Source organism: Camarhynchus parvulus, chromosome 2, assembly GCF_901933205.1.
Source record: "Camarhynchus parvulus chromosome 2, STF_HiC, whole genome shotgun sequence".
NCBI lineage: Eukaryota > Metazoa > Chordata > Aves > Passeriformes > Thraupidae > Camarhynchus > Camarhynchus parvulus.
Window position 1 is genome coordinate 128,014,433 of NC_044572.1, and position 24,225 is coordinate 128,038,657.

The following is a 24,225-nucleotide window of genomic DNA, read 5'->3' on the forward strand; positions in this document are numbered from 1 at the left end:
GAACATTTCTGCTGGTCTGAGGAGCTTTGCTTTCCACCAGCCTGTGGGCAGGTGGGAGAGGGTGCAGTGAATTACCCCATGAGACACAAGAAACAGGAAATGTTAGGCTGGGGACAGGGACAAGGTCCTGCTGTCAAACCAGTCCTGAACGTAGGTAAATGAGGAAAAGAAATTTTTTGACCCTTCTCCAGAAAATAAATTGTTCAAAATAGGAGATGCACTTGAGTAAACTTAGCAAACACAAAGAGAGGTCAGGGAGACTGAGCAAAGGGGAACTTCTGCACATTTTCCCCATCTTCAGATAAAGCCGTGTTGGTATACACAAGTACAACGACTGCTGATCTTTGGCTCCTTTATTTATAAAACAATATACTAATCTTAATCCCTGGACACACTGACGTAACTGAATGTCATACTTTCCAAATATAATGGATTACATTCCCATCATAAAATAAATACATTCCAGCAGTGAGCCCCCCAGCAAATAACAGAGCTCCAACAGCTGGGGAAGCTGGGGCAAGAGGTACAACAATTGGGTTGTGTTGCTGAAGCCCAAAAGCAAAGTTTTTGCTGGCAGCATTCTAGGAAAACCTATTATAAATGCAACCCTACCAAAAAAGTGCTCTTTTCTTTCTAGTTCTGTGCTGCATGCAAAAGCCATTTAAAAAACCCTGGGTAAATAAATATGCTCTTTTCCATATGACCTTTTCTTGAATGTTTTCAAAAGTATATTGTCTTTTTGGTTTAACACAATATTTGTCAGCTTTTATTTATAGCTTAAAAGAAAAGCCTTCCTCAAGCTGTCACCAAAAATGCCCTTCTATAGGCATGCTGTCAGGAGAAAGGCTTTTTTCTCTGAGTGTAACCCTGGGTTCAAATACATTTTACTGTAACTAGGATAGAGGTGGCTCCAGCAATCATTGCATCTGGAATCAGCTGGACACATATCAGTCTGGCCTAAGAGCCATTTTTAATCTGTATTAGGTGAAAGTAAGGGTTAAATACAATAGAGAACCAAGCAGCAATGGTTTGCTCTCATGCACTCTCTCATTTTTTATTTATTTTATAAAATAAGCAGGGACTAAAATCTTTAAAGAAAGTTTTTATTCTTATCTTATGTGGGGACCAAGAGCAATATTTGCAGCAGTATGATGAAACAGCATATTACCTACACGACACAGCACAGGGGTTTTTTTAACTTGGAAACTGTAATGAAAGGCCATGGTGCTTCACAAACTGGTTTTACTTTATGGGATATCAAAAAACAAAAATTGAAATGTCACATTGATGGTACAAATTCAGTATAATGTGAGCAGGCACGGCCCAGGGCAGATTACAGATTGCAATAAGTTTGGGATCTCCTTTGCTGAGAGTCAGAGAGATTCCTACAACTTCATGGAGTATCTTCAAATGTAGCACAGGACTATTCCCCAGTCTGCTGTTCAGTGACTTACAGAATTGGAAAGAGACAAATATGTGCAGGTCAACAAAATGTAGTCCGCTGTAGAGTCCATATTTACTTCAGCTGTCAGATGAAGGAGACTGGTCCCCTGTATAGATCCCTGAAGGAGCTCAGCATTTGGTGCTGTCATGAGTTAACACTTTAGTCAAAGCTGATAAGCTTATTAATGGCTGCTGTTAAAGGTTACATATGTTTTATGTTTTGTGACTAAATAGTATTATGTACAAAAGTGAGGCCAAACCCCCGGGAGTCTACTTTTGCATGGTTGTGTTTGTGATAGTACATCTCTGGGCTTTGGAAGCTTCACAGTTCACTCATTCTAAACCCAAAGGGTGGTTTTGTCTCTTGATGAAACAGTCATTAAGTCAGTCTGTTGAGTTCAGCATTATCTTTTGCATCTTTGGGATGGCTCTTTTCATTTTTCTCTTTGTATCTCATGTGCCAAAACACACCCGCTAAAATGGCACCTGAAAAACAGAGAATGTTTGTCTGTAAAGGGAAGAGTAAACTTTCTGAAAAGATGTTCCAGCAAGGGCCATGACACTGCCCTGTAATATCCACAGTGCTTTACCTCTTGAGCAGAAGCAGCTTGGAGGAAGGACCATGCAGCATGGGACCAAGAGCATCAACCCAAGGCAGTGCTGGGCAGGATCAGATGCCTTGGGGTTCAGAGGCCTTCCCCCAAAGGAAAACTTTTCCTCTAGGGTCTGACCAGATGGCAAAGTGTCTATTTTAGCCCCCCCCCCTCAATGAGCAGGGATTTGTATGTTTGTCTTGAGATGCAGTCCCTCATTTATATATATATATATATATATATATATACACACACACATATATATAGCATCATTTGATCTTTTAAAATCATGATGAGCTCGTTATACTGTATATAAATTTATTTCCTCTTTATCAGTGTTAGAATGAATATGAAAGATGTAAACCTGCAAAGCTGAAATAGGAGAATAAAATGATGACTATAAGCTACAGGTACAGATACTATAAGTAGGAAGCTTCACTATTTTCACTATAATCTGGATGCCCAAGACAAAACTCAAAGCCCCTCCCTGACAGGCAAAGGGCAGTAAGTAGCAATGAAATGACACTATACTAGAGGTTCAGCAGTTTCTTCTGTCCCAGCTGGTTGTTGTGCCATTGGACATTTTTCTTACAACCAAAACCTTAGAAGTTTGCAGCCATCACGATACACAATCATGGGATCTTCCCTCTTTCACTCATTCTGCAACATGCTTGACAAGTCTTCACCCAACAAGTGACTTCATGTCAGAAATGCAGCAGCATCATCATATCTCAGTCTGCCTTCAAATCAGCCAGGAAGAAGTGACTTACCAATGACGATCAGGACTGCAAGCAGAATCCCAATTGCCTGCCCAGCGGTTGGCCAGGAGTGCTGACGGTCTATTTCGATAAAACATGAATTTTCACTGGAACACTTGCAGATGCTTACTGCAAAAGGAAATGCCATGAGGTTAATGAGAAGTTTAGTAGTCACATTTGGTTATTTATAAATGTAACTGCTCTCTTGAAGGTAATAATTGTGTGCATAGAATACCTTTAAGATTCACTTTGTTTTCCAAAGGTGGTTTTCCATTGTCATTAAGTATTATTGGAACATCATACACCTTCTCTTCAAAGTTAGCATGTTTCAGGGACAGGAAAGCATGAGTAGCTGTAAGTAGGAAATGGGACATTCATGTCAGCACAAGAAAGAAAGTTAGTTCAACATTCATACCAGCTGCAAATGTTCTTTTTTTTTTTTTTAAGGCTGCTTTGCACATTATAGTAATTCCTGTTTTCCTCAATGTCTTCCAGGATCTCATTGGTTTGCAGACACTAAGTAAAAAGGGAATACCTAGAAGCCTAGTCTGGCCTTCATCATAATATGACTATAAAATTTCCTTCCTAATTTCTACACCAGGCCAAATCTGATCTTGGGTAGTGCTACATTGATAACATCCCATCTAAACCTGGAGTAGTCCCCTACACTCATAGAGACCACAAGCAGCTTAAATTGTTCCCAAGGAAATGTAGGACAGACCATCCTTCTAGTGAACTTACACCGTTACATCTAAGACTCTTTAAAAACTGGAAAAGGTAAAACCAGCCATTCGGATCAGATCAAAAGTCTATTGATGTAAGTATCTTGTCTTCAGAATAAATGGAGATTACGATGAAAAAGAAAGCATGTATTTTATTTCCTCCTCCCTCTCACCCTTTAAACATTTTCAGCTCAAGGACTTCTTGAGCAAGATGTAATTTCTTGCTTTGAACTTCTAGAAAATTTCTGCACAGACAACGCCCTGTGATAGCAAGTTCCCAAGTCAGCTACCTCCTCATTCTATCTGCACTGTAAATAATTCCACAAGCTTCACTTGAGGGTCCCAGGTTTTTGCACCGGAAGAGAGAGCAAAGGATGAACCTTGGCCACCCTGACCACAGCATTCATAATTTTATATCTCTCTATTGCGTTCTTTCCCTACTCTCTTCCAAGATTAAAGTAGTAGCTTACTTTGCTGCTCCTTCCTTATATACACTTCCTTATATCAGGCCATTCTATAACTCTGATTATCCTTGTCACCCTATCTAAACCTGTTTCCAGTTATACTGCATATTTATGATAGAGATAGAGAGACTGGAGTTCAAAGCCTGAAGAAATTATGGATTTATGCAGGGGCATAATGAAGTCCTCCAGTTTCCTCTCTCTTTGTTTCCTGGTAATCCACAATATTTGACCTGATTATTTGAATACTGCTGATCTCACATTTCCATGGAACGGCTTACAGTTCTCCTTCCTGATTCATAATGGCCAGCTCAGCACCCATGATTTCAAAAGTGAATTTGGGAGTCCAGGGCTCACTAGCACCTCTGAATTCTATTGTTCAACCAACTCAGTCTTGGAAGAATGTTCTGAAATTCTTCACACTTGGTTTCTATTCAAATAACTTGGTATAATGAGTAAACTTTGCCTCCTCATTGCACATCCATATGTGTTGAGTTATGCAGATCCCAGCAAAAAACCTTTGGAAAACCACACATGAACTCCCTTCACTGCAAGAGCTGACTGTTTACTCCAAGTCCTGAATTTTAAATTATTATTTATTCTTTCAAAACTTTAAATTTATGGCAACCCAGCTTTCTGTAGTGGGACAATTCATCAAAATGTTTTATTAATTCAGACAGACTCTATCAGCCGAGCACTTATTCATGTGCTTACTGTCCCCTTCAAAAAGCTCCATTCACTTTGTGAGGCAGAACTTCCTTCTGCATGAAATATCAGAAATGTACAGTTTGCAAACTGCTCTATTTCTTTTTCAGTAGTGAATTGTGTTCGTTAAACACACATATATTTCATACTTACATGCTTCTTCCCTCAAAAATACTCATGAAATTATAGCTTGCAACATACTGGGTTTTACCTCTTGCAAAAAATAATTAATGACTTTGGTGTTCTCAACAACCCAATTTTTTTTCTACACAGAACACTGGTTATGCAATAATAACAGTGAAAAGGAATTCTGTAATTATTCATATTCACCAGAGTACCAAGTGAGTCCCATATCATTGTAAGAACAGCTGAATTAGCTTACCATTGAATTTTGAGATTTCCCAATTATTTCTTGCATTCATCTCATCCGCAAGGGAAAAAGTAAATTTTGAATAAAATAATTGTTCATCAGCATCAGTAGCTTGAATGAGAGTTCTCTCTCTTCCACTGACTGGGTAGCAGAAGAAAGTAGGATAATCCATAGCTATTTGTGGGTAGTTGTCATTCACATCACGTAAGTGTAGAGTCAAGAACACTTTGGATTTCTGAGCTGCATTATCTGTCGAGTTAAACAGAATGCAAAGTTACATGCACATCTTGGATTTACACTCTGGGCTGTTGCATTTGCAGCTATCACAGAGATACACCATCAGATAGGCAGTGAAAGGTGGTGTTCTGTCTAAAGGTGGCAGAAGCAGTGTCTCAGGAGGTCCTGATGGATTTGTGGTAGCTGCCACTACTTTTTAATGATCATTGTTTATTTACCACCAGCTCTTGCTAGCTACAGAACCCTAGCAAGGGAAAGGAGGCAGATCTTATCTAGTAATCTGTCATATCCATCATGTCTGGCAAGCAGTCACATCCCAAGTGACCAGTGCTCTTTGTAGCACTCTTAAGCATGAAATGCCTTGAGTTTCCCACCCCTCTTCTATATACAGAAAACAGAAGCCAAAATGGAAAGATTTAATGGCTGGAACTAGAGGTCCTAATACATTTCAGACCTGACAGAGTATTCATTTTAATTACAACAAAATGAAATTCTGTAGAAGGTTACAAACTACTCTTTGGGTATGTTTTCAGGAAGCCTAACCATACGTAGGAGAAAGACTAAAATCTTCAAAGCTCTAGAGAAAAAAGCAGCAGAAAATATTGATACTGAAAACAGTGAAAAAATTTGAATCTTCTCTATATGCCATGTGGTTCAAGCAAATATAAGACCATACCCAACTTCATGAAAGCTATTTTAAATCCTTGTTATGAACAGCATCAAGAGTTCTTCAGGAAATTTAAATTCTTAAGAAATATATACTTCTAAGGATACACCACAGGATGTATATCTGAGATTACATGTTCCAGTACTTTTCATGGGTTTAGTCATGGTAGGTATGATAATTCCTCATAAAAGAGTAAGGACAGGGGATTCCTCTGTGTGTATGTTTAGTTGTTTCATCACTTACTTAGCTCTGATACAACAACCTCTATTGAGTATACTTCTTCAGTTTCTCGATCCAAAGGGGAAGCAGTGTATACCTGCCCAGTGGCTGAATCAATTCTCAGCCATTTCCTCACGTCACCTTCCAAGGAGTATCTTTGGAAAGAAATAGGGGGGAAAAAAATCATATATACTGTTCCAAATTGGGAAAAAATTCCAACTAAGCCCATACTTCTTTGTTGACTTTATGTAAGAAGCTTGATTACAGTTGTACTCAAAGAGAGGGTTCTTGGAAGAGTTGCAGTACTACAATACTACAGCCAACCAGGAGACATAGACAGAGGAAGTGAGGGCAAAATCATCCAGAATAAGAGTGAGAGCAGAACTACAGAAATGCCATCTCTGCTGTAGCCTGTGTGCTTGCAATTCCACTTTCCTTCTAAATGGGGAACCTGGGATGGCACTGAGCTTTTAGTCCAGAAGTATGATTTGTCCAAACCCCATGTCCCTCTCACCCCATCACATCTCCCACGTGCTGGTTTTGATGGGGCCACAAGCCAAGGGCTGGGGGACAGAGGGGCCAGTGCAGCCAGGAACCCTTCTGTGGATTGAGGAGGGACCAGGACCCCAAGGAGAACCATGGTGATTATCTTCTGGCAGTCTGGAGCAGCCTGTTACTTCCATTGGGGCAGCCTTGGAACAGAATGTGCTTTAAGCATCACCACATAATTGCGTTTATATCATTGTTTGAAAAATCACCAAGGCCCCTGGGTATTTACTTACACAAATTTAACCATGAACATATGACCCAGTTAAAGCACAGAAACTTGCTTGAATAGAAGTGACCAGACCTTCTCATTCAATGTTTTTGTTCTTTCAGTATCCTTTACACTAGAAACAGCATGCTTGTACATCTTCTACTTTTCATACTTTTTATTTTATGCCCTTTAACCTATTTTTAGCAGAAATGTGGTTTATGTATAGCTAAATTCCTGTCATATGTCTCTGTCATCATCCCCCAGAGCTTCTGGACTATGTGGCTGCCTTTCAAACTAGCTTGACAGAAGGCCAAACATGATAAGTTCCCAAAAGTTAGGGACAAGTAGAAAGCCAGATGAGAAATCTCTGGGAATAAGAACCCACAGGAGGCCTAAGAGTCACATTGTGCAACTCTATTAACCACTTGGTGTTTTGCTAAATTTCAGTTAAATTTCAAGAACTGTTTATTTTGAGTTGATCTGTTCAGCATTCCAGCTGGGAATTGTACAGCAAAAGTCACAAATAACTCCTCTATCTGACTCTGCTGTGTAAGGTACATTTACACCATGCAACACGGCACAGGAGTTGTCTTGCACAGAGCTTTGCATCCACAACAGAAAGAGATGTGTCATCTCTGACAGCTAGGAAAGAAAATTAATTCTTTTTCAGTTGTAGACTTGAGGTTGTGCATTTTGGTTGCTTCCTGTGTGATGTGAAAAGCAGCTACTCTCCTACTGGTTCAGGGGTACACAGTATATGCCTTATTTTTTTTGATAAAGGCATTATGGACATGGAACCTTGTTATTCTCAGTCCAGCTCTACCTTTCTCCTGGAGATATAAATTAGCCTGCTTCCCTTGTGGTTTCCTGTTTCAAGGCTGATGTTTGTTACAGTACAGAGACAAATCTGGTCAGAAAAGTACCACCCAGTTGCAGGTGTGTTGCTGGCCCCTACCCCACCACACATCCACCTTCTACTAGGAGATAGGAGTTCTATAAAAACAATATTGTTCCACATGCCAAGTATTGGGCATATTTTCCTTGCATGTCCTTTAGAACCATTTTTGAAACCCTAAATTCAATTAATTAATCACAGTCACTCTTTTTTACCGTACAGAATCCCCTTCAGGATCATAGGCCTCCACCGTCATGAGCAAGGTATTGACAGGAATGTCTTCAGACACCTCTGTTTTGTAAAATGGCTTCCGGAAAGCAGGTGGCTCATCCACATTTGTCACAGAAACTTTTAACTTGGTGAGAGAGCTCGCGTTGTACTCCACGCCTTCCACCAGCGGCTCGGGGTTTGTGGCGTTGATCACCAGGTTGTACACAGGCATTGTTTCAAAATCAAGAGCCTGGACGAATTAGGGAAAAAAAGGGTTTGTGAAGCAATGGCTCTGCTGCTGTGGGGAGCTCCAATGAGAAACTAAAATGTCCCCCTTTTCTCAAGGAGGAGATTGCATCCCAAATGCAGGCAAAATAAAGGAGAGCTGACAGGAGAAAATTACACTGGGAGTGTTCCGTTTAAATGAAACCATATGGCTGTTTAGAGGCCTCCTCAGCAACTGCATTTTCTAATAATGTTGCCACCTGCCCAACTAAGTTTAATAACAATATCCTGTTTACAGAAATAGTATTTATAGCTCTGTATGAGAAGGCCTCAAACGACCTCCGGGTGCCAAAAGTCATGCAAGGGTTGTTACACCACAGAGTTTCTCACAGCTGCCTCCTTGGGAAAAAAGGAGGCTGAGGCTGAGGCTGATGCTGATGTTGAAGATGGTTCACCAAACGCTGCCTCTGCCTGCACTTGGCCTGGTGGTAGCACACGAGCTGGAGGCACACAATATGGCACCCCTTGGAAAATTAATGGCAGCTTTCTGGAGCCATAGTCCAAGCACCTTTGAGAAGGTTAACTTCAAAGGGAGAGTAATTTTGTTATTGAAATACATGGATGCAGCAAAAAGTGTTCCTTATATTCCTGTCTCCAGCATTCAGGATATGGGCTGTGTCACCTACTGCAGCACATGCTGTCCTTGGCTTGGTCACAGTTAATGTTCCCCTCATCAGGAACAAACTGCGTCCCCATGCTGACATTGAGACATGCTGGCTACACTTGCCCTTTGCTTTGCAAAGGCCAGAGCAACTGCAGGGAGGAGAATCTGCCCCTTCACAGCCCACCACTACCACCACAGCCGTGGAAGCATTAGCTGGCTTTCTCTTGTCCAGAAATGCTGCTGCAAAATCACTCAAATAATGTAAATTTTTTATCATTACGGTGCATAAAGACCTACTTCATTGGCCAGAATCTGCTCTTCTGGAGAAGCAGCCAGCAGCAGAGTCTGTGGAGGGAGCTGCTGGTGGTGGTGAGGGCACAGCAAAGGCAGGAGGATAGGTGTATGTGTGAGCACTGCACAGACACAGAGCCTGAGTCCAAAAGTGGAGGCTCCTGCAGACTGCACCATGCTTAGGGTGTCCCCAACCCACCACCAGTCCTCACCTCCTCACAAATAATTCAAATCTTTACCAGGGCAGTAACTGTGTATAACAAATAAGTAACACTAAAGGAGAAGAATAAAATTCATCTATTCACCTTGCCAATCCTGATGAACCCTCGGTTTGTTTCGGAGTCTGTCTCTATGGTGAACGTGTTGTTTGGATCACCTTCCTTCACTTGGTAAACGATGAGGGAGCTCCCTGTGGCAGGCTCATCTCCATCAGTTGCTTCAATTTCTAATATCACACTTCCTATTGGGATATCTTCTGCCAGAGTCACACTGCCATACTGAAGAGAGAGAGGTGTCATTGAAACATGACATACCATTTGTGGAGAAGAACTTCAGCACAACCATTTGTGGATAAGAATTTCAGCACAACCACAAGCTTGTGACCCACATGTGTGGATTTATTTTAACCCACAGCAGCTGCACAAAGGAGGGAGGCTCTTTGGCCACACATTTATGGTAGGTAATGGGATCTATGTCAGTGCCGCTAGTACAGCACCAGTCCACTGTAAAAACCAGCCCACGATCATGCGGAAGGGATAGTACAGCTTCTCTGTACCCTGTGAGCACCCTGGCCACTCCTTGTTAAATATTTGATTGCTTCATGCACCATAGGTTGTTGCCACATTGGCATCCCAACTCCTCTGACTGTTTAATGTGTGCCCTTGCCCAGAAGCCTCACCTGGAGACCAGGTCCTGGACCGTGACCTTGAGGTGAGATGGTGTAAAACCTGCTCTGCAGGCGCCTTGTCTGCACGAGACTGTGCTGACCTTGCCATCAACTGAGATGGGCAATACAGTGTGCAAGGCCCAAAACTCAACACAGCTTTCCTGAAAGGAAAACTGTGCCTGACAGGCCAGACAGCTCTCCTGAGCCCACCACCTACATGGCCTGCAGGAGTGGCAGTTGCTGGGACACCTCTGTGTAAGTACTTCAGCCGCTCCAGTGTCTGCCAGGAGGCTTGGGCCATCAGGCAGAAGTCATGAAATGTCTGCAGGTCTCTGCCAGATGCCAGCACCTCCACCAGAGAAAAGGTAGGAGCCTGACACCCATCCTGGAATCAGGACCACTGTTTCTGGCCAAACCACATAGGACTTTTGATTCCCATTCATCTTCTGGCTGTTTTGGGTACACTAGTGCTGTGTTTAGAAAGGTACTTGGGAGACACCAGCTTTTTTTTCCATTTAGCTGTTTGATTAATTTTAAAGCCTTTTCTTCCCCCTTTCCCTTCAGAACTTGCATTTCTGGAATAAACTACTTTAATAGAAAAATTTCTTTCTGTACACAGTTCTCCACTGAACAAATTACCTTAAATTTCATAATTAGCTCTTAATCTGTCCCATTGCTCACTGTCTAGATAGAGCTTATATGCAGACTTACAGCAATATTTTACCTTTATTTTTACTAGTAGTTACTCTGTTACTTTGTCTGTAAATGGCTAGTTTCCTGCTGACATCCTATAGACATTGAAGGTATGATCAAACCCTTGTCAAAAGTTATTGAAGCATCCAAAATGGTCTTAAAAATACTCACATCTGAATTTTTAAAGATGGGAATTTGATCATTGATGTCGATGACGTGTACTTCCACATTACAGATTGTTTCGAATTCTGCATGGGAAGAGACAAACAATGTCACACCAGCCTTTCTGCCAAAAATAACTCTCCTCCAGAAGGGTTCACTGTGAGCAAAAGTGAACATTGCCAGATTGCCCAATCTAAGCACTAAATTGAGAGAAGCACTTACCTCAGATATCTCTTAGTCAATGACAACCTCACTCTCTATCTTACCATTGATCTTCCCCATTTCTCCAGCACTGTCCCACCCTGTTTCATTTCCCTCACTTTTTAAAACCATATCTGTTTACCAGGATGATGATAGCTATGAATTGTGCTAGCTGTCTCAGTATAACTTTTCCATGTCAAAAAAGTAAGCCCTGGACTGTTAACACTTCCTTGTTGTCTTGGTCATCAGGTAGCACCCCCAGTTTTGTTACAGGCAGGCTTCAGATTCATGTAAATCTAATCACTACCTGAGCAGGGGCACCCAAAACAATGGCAGGTTGTAATTTTAGAAGCATAATATATCCATATATAGATGGATTTTAGTGTTTTACGAACATGCCTCATGAGCTGAAAGTTAAGGAAAATTCTAAACAACATTTTTTGGATGGAATTCAAATAAGCATTCAAGACAAATCACCAGCTTCCTCCTTCTGGAAGATTTTCCATCATCTGCCAAAATGATGCCATTTCATTTACAGACCATTTCATTTCCATGCCATTTCTTCATGCACAAGTTTTGCCTGACTGTAGGGATTCCAGCACAAAGTTTTAAGCTTTGGTATGAAGTTTGATTTGCTTTCCATTCAGTGAATCACAAAGGACTCATGACAATTTACATAAGGGGCAACATAATTTTTGACGTTTTTTTCAGCTTAATATTCTCTTAATGTTTTAAAATATTATCTGGACTGTCTGAGCAGCTGTGTTTAATTTCTTGATTTATTTTTTTTCCAGTTAAGTCCCTTTGAAAGATCTGGGGGAAAACCACAATCATGATTTCTTCATTTTTTCCCCCTGCGGAAGGAAATCTCTTTCTGAAGTACTTGTTAACAAGCTTCCCAATTTAGCCACACTCTGTCCTAGAGCTGGTTCTCTTCCATGCTTGCATTATGAATCATGATTCATCTCCCTGCATCTCGAGAACAGGACAAGTACCATGCCAGAGCAAGACAGCTCTCAGTGCTACTGCCTATTCAGCAAATCCTCCTTGTCTCCCCACCTCCCTTAGACACTGAACACAAGTCCTGCCCGGGTGGACAGAGTTATTCCAATGTGTAACAGCAGGCATTACTTACGTGGATCTGTCACCAGGACCTTCAAGAAATACTTGGCTGATTCACGCTTGCTTAAGGAACGGCCAGTTAACTGCAAAGTCCCGGTGTCTTGCTGAATATAGAAGAGATTCTGTGAGGGGAATTCAGGTTCCTGACTCTGGATTTGGAAATGCAGACGAGAGTTAAGGCTGTCCTTCTCATCCATGTCCGTAGCAAACACGGTGCCAATATTACTCCCTGTAGCAGAGCAGAGATGGGAATCAGACACAGTGCAGTGGCTCCATATCTCCACAGAAGTGCACGGTGACAACACTGATGCCAGTGCAAGGAGTAGACGGTCAATAAAGCTGTATGGAAAACACTTCAATGGACATGCAATCTTTCACTTCTGAGAGTTTTTGCTTTAGCCTCCCAACATACTGGTTTGGAGTCAGGGCAGTCCAAAAGACTGTAACAACAGACTTTTCAGTCCTGAAACCAAATAACTGATGTCAAGACATTGGAAGATTTTGGTAATGTTCCATTAAAATCAGAGGCTTTATGCTGGAGCTGCAGCTGGATGAAGCAAAATGGGCTCATACCACTTTAAGAACAGTATTTCTTGTGTTGGTAATAAAAGAGGTGTTTTTCTTTACACAGTCTAAGCAGTTATCCAAATCTGTGGTTGTGGGAAAATGCAGTTTTATATTTTAAATAAAACAGCATTTTTAAAGTAGGTGTTTTGGGTCTGTCCTTCTCAGGTTCTTGAAATCCTTTCCATAGGAATTATTGAAGGGAGAACAGGAGGGCTATTTGCACAGGAAAACATTTCCCTGGGACAGCCGTGTTTTAATCTTTGGGATCATTCACACATAGCTGGAAACAACAGGAATACAATGAGATGTATAAATTAACAGAAGTTCTTTTCTTACCTCCCTTTTCATTTTCTTGAACTTCAATTACGGTCAGGTCCTGCTGACACACAGGGGGATTGTCATTGATGTCTTCCACAATAATGTGAATTTGCAAAGGCTTGTCCACCAGTTCTCCTGTGTTATCTTTTGACACCACATAGAATGTATACTGCAACAAGAATATAGCAATTAGATGGTTTGAATGTCCGCTGTGACAATATTTTGCATTTTAGTATGTAACTACAGGAATATGAAATATCCTCTCATGAGTTTGCTCAGTATTTTCTCTGTTTAAATCAGAGCTCTTCCATCACACCTTAGCTTCTGAGGGCTGAGTTCCCAAAGGATTTTAAAATCTGTGGTCCCCAAGATATGAAGTAGATCTGAAACCTCCAGACCTCCTTCACTCCACCTCCTACCTCTTACTCATGCACCTACAGCCCTGCCAGAGCTGGTCCATGCTGTACATTGTACACATGCTGTGGGCAGGGATTGCTACTGCCAGACCCACTCTAGGGTGAGAACCTGAAGCCTGTTTACAGTATAATAGGTGGATGAACTTTCACATATATCACATCATTTCCAAACAGAAGTGACAAGAAATAAAACTTTTATCTATTCTCCCCTTCCCCATCCCCCTTCCTTTCTGTTGAACTTTCTCATATTTACTCCCACACCAATAATCAGCTTCCTGCTGTGCTCTCTGCCATCAGTGAAGCTTTATGTTTTGACTTACAGTATCCTTTTCTTCCCTGTCCAATGGTTGGGTCACATAAATATCCCCATTCTCACTGATGGAAAATGGGAGCCTTGGCAGCTTTTCTTTTTCAAAAATGCCATAAATTACACCTGGTTCATTTGACTGCACCTAAAAAAAAACCAAAAAAACAAGTCAGGATAGGAAGTCAGAAGTGTAGAGTGAGATTTAACAGGGATTATTTCTGGACCACAAACAGAAACAACTGCATTTCTGTTAGCTTCATAAACGAGAAAATTAACAGTTTGGTGGGCTCTCAGGATGAACTGTAGAAAATCAGACTGATAATCCACCTCTGCTTTCTGAATTGTGTGCTGAAGCCACTTTGCCACAGTTTCTCCATCTGTCCAGATGGGATACAAACACATACCCTTTTATAAAAGGATTTGGTGATGTGGAGATAAAGAGTGATTATGAGAAAAAAACCATTATTTTAGTTTTAATATCTTGATACTAATGATTTCCTCTCCTAACACTCTCTATTCCTGCCTGTTGCTTTGTTTTATTTAATTCAGAGAAATGGAACAATGAAACAGCACTAAATTAGAAGGAGCTGCCAACTCCTTCCAGGACAGAGAGGCCCTGCAGAAAGACCTTGATAAATTATAGAGATGGGTAATCATCAACTGTATGAAGTTTAACAAAGTGACAGATTCTGCATCTGCAATGGGGCAGTCCTGGATGTATGGACAACCTGGGGAATGAAAGGCTGAAGAGCAGCTCCATAGAAAGGGACCTGGGGGTCCTGGTCAGTGAAAAGTTGAATATGAGCCAGTAGTGCCCTGGCAGCCAGGTGGGCCAACCCTGTCCTGGGGGGCATCAGGGACAGCATCACCAGAAGGGCAAGGGAAGGGATTGTCCTGCTCTGCTCTGCTCTGCTCTGCTCTGCTCTGCTCTGCTCTGCTCTACTCTGCACTGGGGTGGCCTCACCTCGAGTATTGTGTGAAGTTTTGGGCACAACATTATAAAAAAGACATTAAGCTATTAGAGACTGTCCAAAGGAAGGCCACAAGGATGGTGAAGGCTTTGGAGGGGAAGCCTTAGTAGCAGCAGTTGAGGACACTTGATTTGTTCAGCCTGGAGGAGACGGAGGGGAGACCTCAACATCTTCATGAGGGGAGGCAGAGGGGTGGAACTGATCTCTTCACTTTCTTGACCAGGGGCAGGACTTGAGGAAGCTCAACTGGGGGAGGTCTGTGTTAGATATATCAAGAAAAGGTTTTTCACCCAGAGGGCTCCTGGGCACTGAAACAGGATCCCCAGGGAAGTGGTCACAGTAGCAAGCCTTCATTAGTTCAAGAGGCACTTGGACAATGCTCTCAGGCACATGGTGTGACTCTTGGGGTGTCTTGTGCAGGGCCAGAAGTTGGACTCAATGATCCTGATGGGTCTCTTCCAATATAGCATATTCTATGGCTCTGTGATTCTGCGCAAACAAATAGCTGGTACCTATCTGTAAATAGGTGCATGCACACACTTTACATTCATCAAAGCTCATGAGGAAGGCTCTTTTTTGGGGTGCTGCACATTTAAAATGAAATTAAATACACAGACCGGTTAGTTAATGGAGTCTGTATTAACATTTATGTTCTATATAGCAGCAGCTACATTTCATTTTCCCCTAGGCAGAATCAACATGACATTGGCTACCACATGAAATGTTTATACAAGTGACCCCAAAATGGGTGAACCTTTACATGTTAGTCTTCTTTCTACCTGTTTTCATTCTGGATTTCCTTGGGCTGTCACTAAGAATAGCACCAAGCCAGTTACTCTTGTGAGCAGGATCCATGGAATCCTGCCATGTTCAAAGGATGACAGCATTGGGGATGTCATTGCCAAGGCATTTTTCAAAGTCAAATATTTCTGAAAGGCTGTTGGCCTGTTAGTTAATATGTACTGATGTACACACTGCTATTGGTCTGCAGTTATCAGCAAAATATTTTGTGCTTGAACTGTGAAAAGAGGAATATTGGTAATGCAGGATGTGAAGGAGGGTATTTCAGTCCTTTCAAGGTACTTTTGATGTAGCAGTTGTGCTGCATGATACAAAACCGGTCACAGTAGGCATCCCTGAGTGTGAGGGACTGCCCACAGCAGGGCTGTTGAGGAGATGGTCCCCTGTCCTGCTCTTCTGCAGGTGGAAGAAGCTAACCACAAAATCAGCTCCAAAAAACACTTGGTTTGCTCAAAGCCTGGAGGACCCATAACTGAATGCTGGTCTCAAACTGAAAGGCAAAGTTCAGTCACTCTAGTGTTTGTATTGACTGTATCTCAGTCACCTTCAAACTATTAACCTTAGTGCTGACAAAAAATCAATGAGACCTCCACTAACAATCATTTCCAAAGGATGCCATATTAAGAAAATGACTGGGAGGTGTCAAAGTCCTTCTGAAGAACCTGGTGTTGGATGCAGTGGGGACACCTTCACAGTTAGTCGTGAGGAAACAATTGTGTGGTACAAGGAGAAGTTCATGGAGTGTGGTCAAGGACCCTACCTTGCTGATGTTGACAGGGTGGACCTGGGTTGAGTTTTCTTTGATGTGGATGGTGGGGGGAGCTTTCCACAGGCTCTCCTTCACCGTGATGATCACATCAACACTGCTGGTGAAAGCATTCGTTGTTGTCCCTGCCATGTCCTTCACGGAGACAACAAGTATGAAGGTGTCCTGCTTTTGAGGATCCAAGTAATAAGAGCCTAAAGACAGAGCAAAGAGTCAAGAGAAATGGCACAGAGGCTGTGGGGGCTGTTTATCTGCCCATTGCCTCCTACATGCACTATGGTTCTTTAACTGCCTCAGACTTGCTCCTTAGATGGTCCTTTGGGACAAACCTCAGCAAGCCACTTCCTCTGGGTTCTCTGAACAGCATAGCCTCATGTGCATGGAATCATATGAGACCTCTGTGCTGTGGTCTCATTTTGTGCAGAGGCATTCCTGAACAGCCCTAGCCCCAGTAAGGCACTTGTTCAGCCCAGCAGAATAGATGGGAGTTTCTAATCATTGCAATTCAGTTGGGATCACTTGTCCAGCTGAGTTTTCTCTGCATTTTTCATGTTACTGCTTTTGGGTTTCTAGATTTCATGGTAGAGAATTAATTCCAAGATACGACATAGCGGAGTCCTGAAGGACAGAGGATCTCTCTTCTCAGTGTACTTTCAGATCTCAATCCCCATTTCTGCTAGCTTCCATTGAATTTGACGGGACAAAACACAAGTTCCCCAAAACTAGGGCTTTAGCGGAGTATGTCCCACTGACTACATTTATTCAAAATGTAGCATCAGCCTCATGTTGTTGTTTTGTTCCTATGCATATCCCAGAACTCATGCTTGCTCTTTGCAATCAAGAATCTTTTTACATACCTTTCCTGCTTGGTGAGATTGCTCCAGTTGCACTATCAATCTGGAAAAGCATTTCTTCATAAGGGTTGGGAAAATGATGGAGAATGCTGTAAGACAGCTGTGCATGGAGAGTTGTAGGATCATCATGGTCAGTGGCATGGACATACATGAAGGGCTTGCCTGTTTGGATTGGAGAAGAAACAGTGGTAAGAGAAGAGACTGAACCTTAACACATAATCCATTCAAGCAGAGCTCTCAAACTAGGAAAGCAACTTATGGGGAGCTGCCATTGCTCCATAATGCATCTCCCATGGGAAGCCATGTGCAGAGGTTACACTGCTGTATACCATCCCACAGGTCCGCCCTCCACCAGCTCTGCTTAGTAGGATCACAACAGGTGTGGTGACCAGTTGGTGAAGAAGGTGACAGAGTTAAATCAGCAGGGAGCTATCTATCGCACAAGAGTGCCTGAACCCAGAATTCAGCACACTGGGATCTCTCCTTAAGGCCACTTTGCAGTTCTTACACAAATCAGTTAAACCCAAAGCACCTTGATAAAAGTGGTGCATGACCTGCGACACAGATACAATAAAAGAACAATCATACAGTGAAAAAAAACATGGAAATACCCAGTAATGTAAGTCAACTTTTACCTTTTGCACACCAGGGCAGCATTCAAAATCTTTTTGACTTGGATGCACTGAAGAATATACAGTAATATGTTTCAGAATAATTTCTGACCCCATGGAGGTTTATATGCATGTTATTTAGCAAAAGTTTCTTCTTGAGTCCATAGCCACAGCAATACCATCTGTATGAGTCCTTTGTTTTATTTCCAAGATGTAAGTCTCAACCTACTGCTCTTCGATGCTTGCATGACTTTTGGACTGGATCACTGCAATTCATAATCTAAAACTCTCTTCTAAATCTTAAGGTTTAGCCCATGTTCTGAGAAGCATCACTCATGGTAAGCACATATCCCATATCTATCCTGGCACTTTCTTTCACTGATATGTAAAGACTCAGATAGTCATAGCCTTCTCTTTCTGTATAGTCTTTGGTAGCCTTTAAATTTTAAACCCCTTCTACCATAAGGTTTTGTTGTTTGGTTTTATTTTCCCCAGAGCAATGGACAGAGCAGCAATGTTTGTCTGTTAAATGACACTTGCAAAGAGTAAGTAATAAAAAATATTTCTGATTGCACTCATCCCTTTACACCACATAGCAGTCACCGCTTTGCCCTTTCATTATATTATAGAGGCTTTCATTCCTACTTTGTACAGTCCTGTGGGAAGAAAAACTGATCTTTTTCCAGCTTGTATAGCAACAACTTTACCTTCCTGCTTAATTTACCTACCTTCCTATTAATGATAATACTTAATTATGGTGACAATTACCTGGACGAGAGTTCTGCCTCACTACTCCATAGTACTTTGTCTGGTTAAATTCTGGGGGGTTGTCATTGATATCCTCCACATATATTGTAACAGCATATGGACCTTTAACTCTCTTTCCATTCTCATCCAGACTTTCCACCTGATTCAAAAAAAGAAGGAACAGCAAGTAAATATTTTCATGCAGACAGGTTAAAAGGCATAAATTAATATCAGGGTGTCAGATGCCAGGTCACTCTTACTGTCATGCAAATCTGGTGAGAGCCACCACTGGGTAGCTCCACATACAAGGACAAATTCGCCACTGTAGCTCCCTAACAAAAATTTGTCACAGTATATAATGCCAACAAAACAAAATAACCCACTCCTGCTTCTAATGACACCTTTCAGAGGACAATTTCCCACTTCCAGTTTCAGAAGACTACTTGTATTTTTTCACAGCTTACAATTCATGTTTTTCTTTAAACAGCAATATATACTTTCTAGCAAACAAGGAGAAAATCCAACATGATATAGCATTTATAACTAATTGCTATTATGAATGTAAATCAGAAAAATAGTCTGATAAAAGGGTTAGTAAAGAAAAATTAATTCTTAATTCTAATGACTGTTTTTTTCACACAATTTGACTTATTTTCCAGCCTTCTTTAAATCACCAAGTATATATCTGTCACACTTAATTTTGTTTGCACATAATAGATAAAATCATGATTATTTATGCCTAACCAAGCATAACTTTTTCATTCTGTGATCACTTTTTGTCTATAAATGATTCACATGCTTAGAGTTATTAACTTCTGGGGCCAGGAAATTGTCCTCTCTAATTCCAGTCCAAGGGTGCTTTAGAGCTGAGAATGTGAAACCATGAAACCTGAAGTGACAGACTTTAGAAAGACTGCTAAGGCTGGCTAAAAAATCATCATGTACTTTGCCTGTTCAGATACTGATCCTCTCATGATCATCTCTTCTCAACTGCTAGTGCCTCAGAAAAAGACAGCACCATTTTTGACATGGTTTAAGAGGACAAGGATGCGCTGAGACCCAAAGACTTCCCATCCACTGCTCTATACTCAACAGCATTTGCACTAGTGAGATCCTCATGAAAAGGGTATAATAGCAGGACAAGCACACAAAGCTTTTCCTCTCTTAGAGTCCAACATGTGCCCAACAGCTTTCTGCTGATATCTGACAGAGCTTAGATCTGTGCCTCTCTGCCTAAATGTCTTTCACTCACACTGTTTCACAGAGTCACAGAATATTCCAAGTTGGAAGCGAGCCACAAGGTTCATCAACCCTGAAGTGAATGGCCCATACAAGGATCAAACCCTGGCATTGTTAGCACCATGCTCTAACCAAGTGAGCTAATCTCTGTTGGTCACCATGTATATTGTAAGCTTTCTAAATTATTACAATAGTTCATTTTTCCACTCCAGAAATAGAATTCACCCTATCAGCCTTCAGGGATAACAAGAAAAGTTCATTCATGAGGCTAGATTCTACTTCCAGTCAAGGATTCCCCTCATATTAGGAGAGCTAAAGGGTTGTCTTGGCATCACAATTTTTGTTTTCTGAACATAGCCTTCCTCTGCTAAGGAGCATTTTCCTGTCCAGTCTTTGAGAGGTACAAAACCATATGTCTTCCAGCAAATCTTGATATTAAAAATTAAAAACCTGCCTGTAAACATAGGCAAAATAAAGGATTCCAAATTCCAACCAATTTCTCTTACTACCACGTATACCCAAAGAGGATGAATGTGAATATTCTCCCTTCTTATTTTTTATTGAGTTTTTACCTGCAGCTTGTGCACTTGTTTGGTCTCCCAGTCCAGTGACCCATTGATATACAGGATGCCTGTCCTCGGCTCAATGTCAATAATTCCAGCTTTTTCACCAGATATTCTGAAGCTCACAGCAGGTGGCTCGAGTTTGAACTACAATGGGAAAAAAAAAACCAAACCAAAAACAGAGGGAAAAATCATCATTTTTTTCAGCATTTTCACCATAATAAAAATAATTTCACACTTTTGTGACTTTTAAAATCTATTGCCAACAGTGTGTTTGGCTGGGAGAATGATATTCCAAGAGTCTGCTCAAACAAGTCTGCTCTTTTCTGATCCTCAGCAGAAGAGTTTTCACATTGCTTCCTGAATGCTGCAAGAAATCCCAACTGCAGTTTGTTTCCAAAGCAAATGTCTGCTTAGGACAGGCTTTGTCTGAGCATGGGAATGGAAAAAAATGACACACATCCTCCATTTCATTTGCCTGGGAGCTGGATCTGTCCTTCTGTCGTTATGGCTTTGGGAGGAAAACCTCAGAGTCAAAGGAAAATGATGACACAAGTTACATGGAAAGAAATTCTCCAGGAATGTTGATTTTATTAATCCTTGACTTAGGATATCCTCTTAATTATGTGCTTGAGAGGGGGTTGTCTCCTGCTCTTTGCATGTAGACTCTTGAATTCCCAGAGAGAGGAATCAAAAATTAATTTTGGATCCTCTTGAGGGACTGTTCTTCCCACCAGCACAGAGACAACGCTTCACATGTGGTCTCTGTGTGCAGGCTGTGGGGCTCTTGACCAGAGTGGATAACACGAGACACTTGATTACCTGGTGAAGGATGCGTGGACCCCCTCCTTCCTGAACAGAGAAGTCCATGTCCTTCAGAGGCCCAGTTACACTCAGGCCCTCCAGACTAAGCCACATGGCCTGTGGGAGAGAGAGGGAGGGATGGAAGAAAGCGCATGAGGGATGTCTGCTGCCACCACACACAAACAGCAGCTCCCCACCCCTGAGGCTCCTTGAGATCTTTTGCTACAGTACAAGGGCAGAGACTCTTCCAGGCTTGCACTGAACATCTCCAGGCTCTTTAGTGTACATAATTTTTTAAAGCAGTGAGATTTATTAATTAATTAGAGAACAAAGGCTTGTGCCCTGCCCTTTTCTGACCACTACATAATTAAATGAGATTGGATCTACCTTCAAGAGCAAACAGAAGAAGAAAATAGATTAAAGTAGACTAAGAGCAGAAGGGAATTCATAAAATCACTGCTGGATCTCCCCTGTGTCCCCAGCAGGACCATCCATGACCCATCCAAGAGGCACAAAACCCTGTGAAAACAAGTGTGTCTGGAAATCAAACATCACACCTGGGGATGAGGAGGAGCTGTGGCTGCACCCTTTGTAATTTCCCCAATAAATCAAATCTTTTTGTATGGGAATTAGGTGGCCCTCTCTGGGTTCCTACAGCACCTCCCTAATGCCACAGCCATCTGGGCAAGCCACTTGAGCCCTGTGCCTTCACATCAATTGCATGTGAATGCAAACCACAGAGAGAGCAAACGTGACCTTCAGATCTTTGGCTTTTACCTGATGGCAAATCTGTCACACAAATCTGTCTCAGCCTCTGCCTTCCTAATGGCTAGCAATGTCCTAATATCATGGGTTTTTACTGCCAAATTTTTATGAGGTTTTTAACCTCACTCCCCAGTGCCCAAAACCTCCTCACTCCTGCCCTAACATTTCAGGGCTGTTCTTGCTTCCAAACAAAAGAAACAAAGCAAAATTGAGCCTCTCAGGACAGGCCTTGCACACAAGACAATTCACACTATGGTTCAGATAATCAGCCTGTTTCTTCAAAGGAAAGACCAAGATTCCCCAATTTCCCTGTCTTCACCACCTATCTTGACAACACTGAGTGTCTGCCTGTCAGAATAAGGGCTCCATTATTTGGCTCAACAAGTAAAGTTTCTTTTCCTCAATAGTAAAAAATTAATTTATTTTTCTTCACAGATTTAGAGTACCATTGCCACCCTGTCCATCACACCACAGAGTTGAGTGTGTGTTCTCTGCTGCATGACTTTTCCTCTGGATTTGATCCTATTGCTGCTGGGACAGGTATTCAGTTTCTCACTGAAAAGCAGTCTGCATATTACCAAGGGAAAACTTAATTCTGCCTATGACAAAAACACGGCAAAGTTCAGCACAATTCACCCTAAAACACTGCTCTGTGTGTGTGTGTCACAAGTTGTGTCTCAATAATTCCACATTGTTCTTAATAATAGCCAGAGATGCTGTCCCGCTCGCCTACAAGGCTTTGTGACTCCTTTTGAAAATGGGAAAAGCAGAGAGCTGGGGAAGGAGAGGGAAGGATATTAGTGAATAATAGTGTGAGCAGAAGAATATCAACAAATGCAATCTGATAGTTATGCATCCAGGAAAATGCACTTTGCCGCTACCTTTTTAATATTTTTGCAAAATGCTGGCTGCTGGCCTTGCCAGGGACCAGATATCAGGACCCTGAATCTGACCCGCTACAGCTATTCCCATGTTACACAGGTTGGCACAGCCTGGCTCCTGGAGGCTGCTCCTGGGTCTGTTTTATGGACAGATTTTGCTTTATCATGTTCCCTGCTATGGAGGAACAAAGGCTGATGCTATAAAACCTAACAAGTTCAAAGTGCAGCCTGTGAAAGAGGCAAGCGATACCAGTACTGTTGATTAAAATTACTTTATGTGGACCATAAATATTTCCAAACATATTTCTACCACATGAATCACTGTTCAGGAGCTTGAAAGGGAAAGAGGCTTTACCTCTTGGTCCATATGCATTGGTATATCTTCTGAAGATGTCTATAAGGCTTGCAGAGTGGCTTCATGGAGGGGCCAGGACTGCCACAAGCAGCAGCTTGTGAAATGGGAAGGGAAAAGGAGGTGCTCATGTAGCACCCCTCAAGGTCCCCATATTCTGAGGCGTTTTTTTATTAAACTTGAATTTCATGCATTTTTTCAATCTTTTCTGTTAATTTCCATTGTGAAGTAGAAGTCACCACTGCTGTAGCCTTTACAAACATCAGTCAATCTATTGCATTTAATACATAAGGTCCATAAAGAACATAATTAATACATTTCAGTTCCAGAAAATCCTCCAAAATGGGATTCACAGGAATCAAATAATAAGGATACAAAAATAACATGCACAGTTTAAGCTATGAGCCATTATATGTCTTTGAATACACTTAATATGTCAGCACATGTATGGATTATAATGCAGAACTCATGATACTGATGTTTTCACTCTTTGGTGATTTGTTGCAGTATGTTTAAGTCTTTTCTAGCATGAAATTCATGTATTGGAAACGGTGATATCTGAAGAGGAAGTAGAAGGGGGAAAACAAGTAAATTGGTGCTTTCTAGGCTTTTTGAAGTATTTTTTTCCCCTAATGACTGAGATGTCGTCTCAACTGGCTGTGGGGGTCACACACCTGTGCTGGGGACACACCCAGAGTTACAGCCACTGTGCTGGCACCAGGGCTGCCTGACCTGCGGGCTGGCACACCCATGGATTAGAGCTCAGAGGCTCCAGGCAACCTTTGCCGTTTGCTCACAGATAAACAAAGGAAAACCTGTAACTCACCGAGTGAATGAGAAGCAGAAATTGAAGTCCACACAGCTTAAGCATACTGGAATATACCTTGCTTCAGCTCCTGCAAAGAGATGACAGTCTCTTTAGTCCCACAGAGTAGTAGTCCCAGGTTATTTGCACACCAAGGCTGAGTTTTCCTGAAGGTGC

The 24,225-nt window shown here is 41.7% G+C and overlaps 1 protein-coding gene across 1 annotated transcript; it reads right to left on the reverse strand.

Moving 5' to 3' along the window:
* Positions 1-1,822: 1,822 nt before the first annotated feature.
* Positions 1,823-24,114, reverse strand: CDH17 (cadherin 17). Its single transcript, XM_030943449.1, has 17 exons — positions 24,070-24,114; positions 21,264-21,362; positions 20,451-20,588; positions 18,661-18,799; positions 17,285-17,443; positions 16,422-16,621; positions 13,903-14,034; positions 13,185-13,335; positions 12,295-12,510; positions 10,968-11,044; positions 9,523-9,714; positions 8,043-8,287; positions 6,200-6,330; positions 5,065-5,301; positions 3,030-3,146; positions 2,807-2,923; positions 1,823-1,929 (listed from the first exon to the last, which is right to left on the reverse strand). The coding sequence occupies exons 1-17, from the start codon at positions 24,112-24,114 to the stop codon at positions 1,823-1,825; spliced, it is 2,502 nt and encodes an 833-aa protein (XP_030799309.1).
* Between the last annotated feature and the right edge of the window lie 111 nt (positions 24,115-24,225).

What these genes read in the sequence shown, in the direction of transcription:
- CDH17 (XM_030943449.1), bottom strand. Translation starts at nt 24,114, where the DNA reads ATGCTTAAGCTGTGTGGACTTCAATTTCTGCTTCTCATTCACTCG. An exon ending in TTCTGCTTCTCATTCACTCG is followed by an intron (nt 21,363 to 24,069) that starts GTGAGTTACAGG and finishes TCTCTCCCACAG; the next exon opens with GCCATGTGGCTTAGTCTGGA. An exon ending in GGTTCATCAGGATTGGCAAG is followed by an intron (nt 8,288 to 9,522) that starts GTGAATAGATGA and finishes TAATTCGTCCAG; the next exon opens with GCTCTTGATTTTGAAACAAT.